This window comes from Gekko japonicus, unplaced genomic scaffold (assembly GCF_001447785.1).
Source record: "Gekko japonicus isolate JY-2015 unplaced genomic scaffold, Gekko_japonicus_V1.1 scaffold135, whole genome shotgun sequence".
Lineage (NCBI taxonomy): Eukaryota > Metazoa > Chordata > Lepidosauria > Squamata > Gekkonidae > Gekko > Gekko japonicus.
Window position 1 is genome coordinate 2,662,137 of NW_015175359.1, and position 8,754 is coordinate 2,670,890.

At 47.6% G+C, this 8,754-nt stretch overlaps 1 protein-coding gene across 1 annotated transcript; it reads left to right on the forward strand.

Moving 5' to 3' along the window:
* The first annotated feature begins 362 nt into the window (after positions 1 to 362).
* On the forward strand, positions 363 to 7,832 carry LOC107122269 (phospholipase A2, minor isoenzyme-like). Its single transcript, XM_015425312.1, has 4 exons — positions 363 to 396; positions 2,884 to 3,040; positions 4,901 to 5,028; positions 7,661 to 7,832. Exons 1-4 carry the CDS (start codon positions 363 to 365, stop codon positions 7,780 to 7,782), a joined length of 441 nt encoding a protein of 146 aa, XP_015280798.1. The 3' UTR covers positions 7,783 to 7,832.
* Positions 7,833 to 8,754: the final 922 nt, after the last annotated feature.

Here is an 8,754-nt window from a genome sequence, read left to right on the forward strand (position 1 = left end):
TTGTATCAATATATAAATAAATCATGTAAGTTTTAAAGAAAAGAATGAACAGTTCCCAGGTTCTTTGAAAAAATATGTCCAGTACAACATTTTGTACCAGAATTATGTTAAGCATTTCACAAACAAAACTCCTTGGCAGAAAACCTGACAACCAAGCTCTTGGAAAGCAGGTGGCTGTTTTGTAGATGGCCTTGGTTTAATTGCGTAAGCCCCGTGTTGCCATTTGGCAGAAGAGGGCTCCTTACAGAAAGGCAAATAACGCCCTATTGTTATCTTGGATCTGGGGGGCCAAGGTAAGGCCGTGGTATAAAAGAGCCTGCCAGTTATGCCTGCAGCCTTTCCTGCTGTACTTTGCTAGCAAAATGAACTTCATCCTTCTCTTCCTCCTGGCAACAGGTAAGATGCAGTTATCCGGGCATTGTGGGTTGGTTAAGGAGACTGCTATACTTTAGAAAGACATTCCTTTTGGACTTGAAAGTGTGTTCCTTTGTTTATTGCTCCACTAAACTCTTTCATTAAGAGGGGGGCATCTAAAAGGTTCAGACGATGCGGGGAAAGTGAAATGTTCTTGGTTGCCTTCCCCACTGTGGAAGTCCCTCCTGTGGGTTTCTTGCCAAATTACAAACCCAAGTATATTTGAGGAACATTGTAGTGTCCACTTACCACTTGAGGCTCAAAGTGGAGTCAGGAAAGTGTAAGCACAAACCAATGAAATTAAAGCAATGTTATTAGGAGGAGGCATTTTTTAATTTTTTTTGTTACCTCCCTGGACCTGTGGAAAGGGGTACACTATAAATCTGACTGTCTACCAATTAATGCTGTCTTGTTTCATAGAGAAGTTTTCTTGTAGGTTACCATACAGATCAGTGGGAATACTGTTGTACATACAATACCCTTTTATTCAGACCAACCCAAATATCACAAAGAGCAAGCTTTCAAGTCCTCTAGGAAACGTCATCAGGCTAAACGTTTAGTAAAAGAAGTGGGGGGGGGGAGTGAAAATATTGCAGGACATATTGACAAAGTCTCACATTGTAGATAATGAGCTTCTTCACACCTTCAATTCCTCCACCCCACTCCCTCCCTTTTTTGTATCAAACATCCAGCCCAATGAAGAGTTCTGTAAAACTCAAACACCTTGCTATTTTGGTGACATTTGGGTTGCTTTGAACAAAAGACTATGCAACACAGCTCTTGAGGGGAAATTCCCCAGGGATCAACAAGACAACCCTCAATCTTTCAGTGTCTGCTTTTTGTGTGATATTCTGCTTGGTCCTTATTGGTAAAGAGGTGCCAGTGTGGATTTTTAACAGCTGAAATCTAGACTAGCATTCCCTCTTTCAACGTTAACCCCAAAAGAATGCTGTAGATTTCCAATGGGATGTCAGAAGAAAGGCTCAGTCAAGACATCAAGCCAGCTGGCTGGTTGCTAAATCCAGGCAAAACGGAGTTACTATGGGTAGGCAGTGTCGTTGACTGTGAAGACTACACTCAGTCTGCTCCTACACCAGTTTGGTGTAGTGGTTAGGAGCGTGGACTCTAAACTGGAAGAACCAGGTTTGATTCCCCACCTTTCCACATGCAGCTGCTGGTGTGACCTTGGGTCAGTCAAAAGTTCCTTCAGAGTTGTTCTCTCAGGAGCAGCTCTCAAAAGAGCTCTCTCAGCCCCACCTACCAAACAGGGTGTCTGTTGTGGGAAGGGGAAGGGAAAGGAGATTGTAAGCCGCTCTGAGACTCCTTCGGGTAGTGAAGGCGGGGCCGGCTCGCTCACTAGGCGAACTAGACTTTCGCCTAGAGCGCAGGACCATCATGGGGGTGCCGGGCCAGGGAAGCCAGGCACACAGCGAAGCCTTTTCCCCAGGCCAAAGTTGCTCAGCAACCTGGCGCCGGTGTGCCCGCCCTGTGCATCACCGGCCTCCTCCAGCATCACCGCCGGTGCAGCGTGAGGAGGAGGAGGAAGAGGGGCCCCTTAGGAGGCCAGCGGCGGGAGGCACAGCCCCACTATGCTTCTAGCGTCTTCCTGCCGTTTCCTTCACAGCTGTTACTGCTGCTGCCTGGCCCAGCTCGAGCTCCTGCAGCCTCCGGCTCCATTTCCACGCTGCCTCTCAGGCAGCTCCCCCGCCCTTCACGAACTACCGCTGGGTAGCGAGAGAGGTGGGAAGGGAAGGAGGGATGAGTTTGCCCGTCACTCATGCAGTGTGGCAGGAGGACGAGCGCTGTCTCCCGGGCGCTGTAGTACCCTGGAGCCCGAGGGGAGTGCACACAGAGACCTCTCTGAGACCCTCAGCCGCCCATGCCGAGCTCTCTGCTGGGAGACCTGGTGCCTTGGAAGCTCTGCAAAGGTCCCTGCGTGGATAAGAGATCCGAGCCGCTCATCTGCACTGAGGGGGGGGCACCACAAGGCAGTCTTGCCTGGGGGGGGCGGGCGCCACAAGCTAACCTCGCCTAGAGCGCAGAAACTCCTCGGGCCGGCCCTGTCTCCATTGCTCAAATTCCGGTTTAAATCCAATCTCTTCTTCTTCACATGCCTGTAAGCATGAGGACTGCAGCCTGGGGGTGATTTAGATCCAGCTTTGCTCCCAGACGCAGCCCAAATCCTTGACCCAAAGGACCTTTAGACCAGGTTTGGTTGATGCTTCAGCAGCAGCCTCTCCATGCCGCTGTTCTCTGTGCCTTTGCAGTAACATACAAATGCTCAAGGGGCAGGTTCCTGTGGGGCAGTTTACTTCTGTTCTTTCACCGTTTAAAAGTAAACCTTCTGAGGATGTGCTTTCAGTTTCGGCCAAGGGGGAAAAGAAAGTGTCTCTCCGCTATTGTGATAACTGGCCTGGCCTTAACATGCATCATTTTCTGATAAGTTTGTCTCTTGTTTAGTTGGCACAGTGAGTGCAGCCACCAGTGCCCCCTTCCGGAACTTATGGCAATTCCATAACATGATCAAATGCACCATTCCGAGCAGTGACCCACTGAAGGATTACAGTAACTATGGCTGCTACTGTGGCCTTGGCGGCAGTGGGACTCCAGTGGATGACCTGGACAGGTAAATCAGTTCCTTCTTACAAAAGTACTCAACTCTCCTAGCCGTTGCATCTTCTCATTGTATTGTTTTATATCTATTGTTTTATATACCTCCCTCCGTTTGGGGAGGGCGATATATAAATCTAATAAAATAAATGTACCAATAATATAGATACTGTCTACTCTGACGTTGGCCCAGTTAGAGGGTCTGCATTCACTTCTCACTCCAGAAGTATTCACTTTTTGTTTACTTCATCTGTATATCACTTTCCCCCCCAATGGAGACCCAAATGACTTCTAACATTCTCCCCATCTCCATAGTGTCCTTGCAACTACCTTGTGAGGTAGATTAGGTTAAGAGTGTGTCCACCCAGCAAGCTTCCATGGCAGTGTGGGGATCTGAACCTGGATCTCCCAGATTCCAGCCCAGCACTCTACAACTACTACGCTACACTGGTTCTCAGTAAGAAGTTCTCATCGCTGGAATCTCTTGGTTTAATCTGGATCCTTTTTGCCAACAGAAAAATCCATGAAGGACATATCAAAGATAATTCCATAGCTGTATCCACTATACCTCAAAATATCAGCTGCTAGAGTCAAAGAAGAAGGGATAACTGGGAATCACGTTCATGCCCTGCTTCGGAGCTCTTTGGGGCATCTGGCTATTATATTCAGAAAGACACAGAGAGGTTCATAACATTCCAACTGACAGGGAGAGAGTTGTCTCCCTCTCTCATACTGCTAGAACTTAGGGTGACCCACTGAAATGGATTAAAAAGGAGTACTTTGTCAAAAGACATATAAATGACTTACAGAATATGTTGCCACAAGATCTGGTTGTGAGTACCAGTTGAGATAACCTTTTATAAAGGCTCTAATGCATTCACAGTGCCCGTTAGCTATGACGGAAAAATGGAGCCTCCATGTTCAGCAGCAGTATACCAGAACCCAGGACAAACAAAAGCAAAAATGGCACCTACGGGTGCTGTGGCACCTGCCACAACTTCTCCTGGAGACCACCAAGCTTTTCAGAAAGTGGGCAAGGCCATTGTAAGGCAGGGCTTGTTATTGACTGTCCTTATTCAAATTCAAGCGTTTTGAGGATCAATAATAACGGTAAGCACCCAGGCTATTCTTAGTCAGTGTATAGTTTCACTCCCCTTTCAGGCTTTCCTTTTTATTCCCTGTTTTCTTTTTTTCTCCTCCCTTATCCTATTCCTTCTTTTTTCCCTTCAGCTTTTATTAATTTCTTCTTATTCCCAGCCCCCTAGCCAGGATTTTTTTTTGAGGGGGTGAGCAGTGGTGCCTGGGGCACAGCTATTTAAATTAAATTAAATGAGCAGCGCCCCCCACCCCACCCCGTGCCACAATGAGGGTTAGAGAATCACTTCAGACCAGTGATTCTCTACCCCTTCTTCCAGCGCAGCACGTGGCTAAGATTGCAATTTAAGATTGGGGTTGGGGTGTTGGGGTGGGGGGCTCTGAAGATCTGATAGGGGGCTCAGCTCCTAAACCCTCAGGGCTATGGCCCTGTCTACTCCTCTCTTCTGATTCTTTCACAAAATGAGTCATACTGAATTTGGCTGCACCTTCTGCAGCAGCCATTTTGGGTTTTGCTTTACCTCTTGTGGCAGGGTGGTCTTCACCGTACCCTCTCAGAATGTCAAAGGTGCTCGCAGGCTCAAAAAAGTTGGAGACTCATGAACAAGAGGGTCTTCACTTCCAAATCCTGTACTTGAAAACTTCCAGAGGGAGGCCTAACTGGGCATTGCTGCAAACGCAATGCAGGGCTAGATGGAACTTAGTCTGATCCAGGCATGACTATCCCTAAACTCTTGCCAAACACTGTGGATTGTGCTGAATGCTTCTGCTTGCTGAACAGGTGCTGCCAGATTCATGACAACTGCTACGGAGAAGCCAATAAACACTCTGACTGTAAATTCCTCCTGGACAACCCCTACACAAAGACCTACACCTACAGCTGCTCTGGCAGTGATATCACCTGCAGCGGTAACATATATCTCCACATTATACTTAGTTATAGGGACCGAGCACACGCTTTGCTTGCAGATTGTTCCAGGCTTAATCTTCATATATTTATTTGAAAGAATGTATTTGCAAGAATCTCAAAGAGCAGCGTTAGGACTGGAAAAGGCCTAGTTAGCCAGAGGAGACAGAGGAGTTGGAGCCCTGTTCTGACCTGATACAAGGTAGCTTCCTCTGTTAAGGTCTCCGTTGGTTTTGGAGGGTGGGGAACAGGGCCATCCAAATGAAGGAGTTGTGAGGGGCAGTGTCTTTAGAGGAGCACCACAGGATCCTTTGTGTTGGTTGCAGAAAAGGGGATGCTGGTAATTCTTGAATAAAGCAGTACTTGCTTATCTTCGTTGCCATTAGCAGTGCTGTAAGCAGGCTAAACGTAGTAACAGATTTCATTCGGTACTTTAAAATGAAAGTAATCAAAGCAGAAACAACCCCAGATGGGGAGAACCAGATGGCGTATACATTATGCCAAGGTCTTCAAACTTTCCAGACCTAAGATTCACCTTGCACCAGGTAACAGAACAGGACCCACGGCCTGTAAAACAAGTGACAGGAAGTCTCATGACCCCACAGCCATGGTGACAGGAAGAGGAGGAGTCGGAATGTCTGGCCCTGCCTGTGCTGTAGAGGAATCCTCTCCAACATAAAGAGACCTTGCTTTGCTGTGCTGCTTTTTTTAGTGTGCATGTCAATACAGGCACTTTCTACATGTGCAGTGCATGGTAGCAGCAGATTCTTCCATAAACAGTAAGGCCAGTCTTTAAGGGCTCATGACTTCACATGTAAGCCTCCACGACCCACCTGAAAGTCCTAACCAATGGGGTGAAGGTCACCAGTATAAGGGTTAGGATGTCAGTGCAGGGAAGACCAAGTTCAAATTGACAGTGGCCCCTGCCACACGGCAGGGAAAACACCGGTGAAAGTGCGGCTAATTAGAGCCGCACCAAAATAGAGACACTGCGGGCGGGATCCCATGGATCCCGTGAGCCGCGCGCCGTTGCTCCCCGGCACGATCAGATGCCGGGGAGGAAGAGACGAGTGGGAGGGGGAGGCTGCCGAACTGGGCATGCTCGAGCATGAGCAGTTTGGCCGGGGGCCGGGGATGCGCCGGCGCAAGGATGCGCCAGCGATCCCATGGCCGTACTTGCCGCGGCCCTTTCGATTGAACCACCCGTTTAGGTGGTTCTTTTATGGTGCGCTTTTTCGGCGGAAGGGACGGATGGGGGACGGGCGCAGCACGATTCCCAGATGTTGCTGTGGGATCGCGCCCATTTGCTGCGGCCCCGATCCATCCCTCTCCCGGCCCAAAATCCCTCGTTTGAACAGGGCCAGTGTAATCCCGAGGAGAGTTATTCCAGTCTAAGATCATTCATTTCAATGGGTTTAGGCTGGAGTAACTCTTTTTAGGATTACACTGTGTGCTGCTGTGAAGCTCCTGAGGTGACTTTGGGTCAGTGATTCTCACCCTGTCCTACCTCACAGGATTGCTGTGAGGAATACTGATAAAGAACCATGTATGATGTTCTGAAGTCCTGGAAGGAAGGAAAGATAAGACAAAAAGGGGACACATTTTAGCTGGCTTTAAAATGTAATTAATCACAACAATAATGGTAAAGATCCGGGAAGCACAGGAAGGACTGCCACCTTTGTTTAAACTTGTGTAGGGTCAGTTGTAGAATAACAGAAAAATGCTTAACACAAGCAGGAGTGTCAGCTTTGAAAGTTTCACAGTATTTTGGGACTATGTCCTTAGATGGCCACCAAGGAAGATATGCTCCTTTAACATTTTCTAAAAAGAGAGGCACTAGTGGTCAAGGCTGTGTAAAGCAAGTGTGTGGGGAAAGATCTTTCTTTAATACATAACATATCTTTCTTTTTTAAAACAATTGGGGTATGGCCAAAGATGGGGGGTGGGGAATAATGCTCAACAGCTGTCGCTAATTGAGGAGAGACTATTAAGCCGACTGTAGGCAGAGTGAGATCATTGGTCCATGAATCTCTTCAGCCTTTGCAGCTAAGCAAATAGTAAATCCTTTTAACTGGATATTCCAGAGACTGAACCTGGACCTTTCTGCATTAATACAGTTGAGCTCTCTTTTAAAACGTGTTAATATTGTTGTTTCTCAAGATGTGTTCAGACGTCTAAATCTTCTTGTTTGGGGCCAAGCCTCTGTGTCTGGGGTAGTATTGCCAACCAATCTCCAGGTGGTGTCTGGAGATCTCCTAGAATTACAACTGGTCTCCAACTAGAGATCAGTTCCCCTGGAGAAAATGGCTGCTTTGGAAGTTGGCCTCTATGGCATTTCACCCAGATGAAGTCCCTCCCCCTCCCCCAGCTCTGCCTTCTGCAGGCTCCACCCCAAAATCTCCAGGAATTTCCCAACCCAAAGCTGGCAGTCCTGGTGTCTATTTCAGAATGCATGCTTGGGCCCTGCAGATCACTGCTCCACCAAGCTCAGGCCTTTCCCAGCCGTGCTACCCAGAATTTTATTAGAGGCCTAAAAAAAGGGAGTGTGGGAGTGTGAGGTGAGGGATTGTTTTGTGATATATTTATGCCCCTCTGAGAAGTCATCCACAATTTGCTCCTTCCTTCTCTCTCCAGAAGAGAATGATACATGTGCAGCATTTATCTGCAACTGTGACCGAAGCGCTGCCATCTGTTTTGCTGGAGCTTCGTACAATGAAGAAAACAAGAAACTGGACACCAGCAAATTCTGCAAATGAAACTCATCTCATCTTGCACAAGCGCACGGAAACAAAACTTTTGCATAGTCCTCGCGCAGGTTGTTTCCCTGAGCAGGATCTCAGAAACATTTTGGGGCACAACAGAAAGGCTGGAGTTAGTGATACAAGGGAGAATGTGTTAAGATTTCCCTACATCATAGAGATTACCCTCTAATAAAATTAGGCATCTAAACTGGTTTTGTTGAGTTCGTTTTCTTTCTTTTTTACAAACTGATTTTGACAAATGAAGTTAGTTTTCCCCCAGTGCCTATTTCTACGTGGCATTAGGGGAAGTAAGGAGGAGGAGCGAGGTCTGGGGCTGGTGTTATTAGAGCCCCAGATTTATCTCAGGGAGACCTGGGTTCAGGTGCCCCCTGAGCCATGAAACCTGCTGGGTGACCTTGAGCAATGACTCCCTCTTGCAGGGTTGTTGTGAGGATAAAAAGGGGTGGGGGAGGAGCTCTGTATAGGACTATGGGCTTCTCAGAGGAAAGAAAGGCAAAAACGTAATAAATAGTAATTTTGAATGGTCCCATGTCTGAACAGCTTAACCCACGATGGCATCCATGGGGCATCCAGGCCACTGGCTGTATCCAGACCTGATGGCTTTTCTAGGAGCTCTCCAACTAGGGTTACTAACTTCAGCTTGGGGAAATTCCTGGATAAGTGGAGGTGGTGCCTGGGAAGGGTAGAGTCTGGGGAAGGAACTCAGAAGTCATCTAATGCCATAGAGTCTATCCTCCAAACTCGCCATTTCCAACAGGGGAACTGATCTCTGTAGTCCGGACATACCTGGAGAACTCTTAGCCCGTATCATTGGGGCCCTTTCCCACACAGTGTTAATGTATGGGACATTGATTTATTTATTTAAAATATTTCTCTCCTTCCTTATCTCCTTGGACTCAAGACATTTACCAAACAATTACCCCACCTTTGCTGATGGGATAGGGCAGGCATGTCCTGGAGATTGAC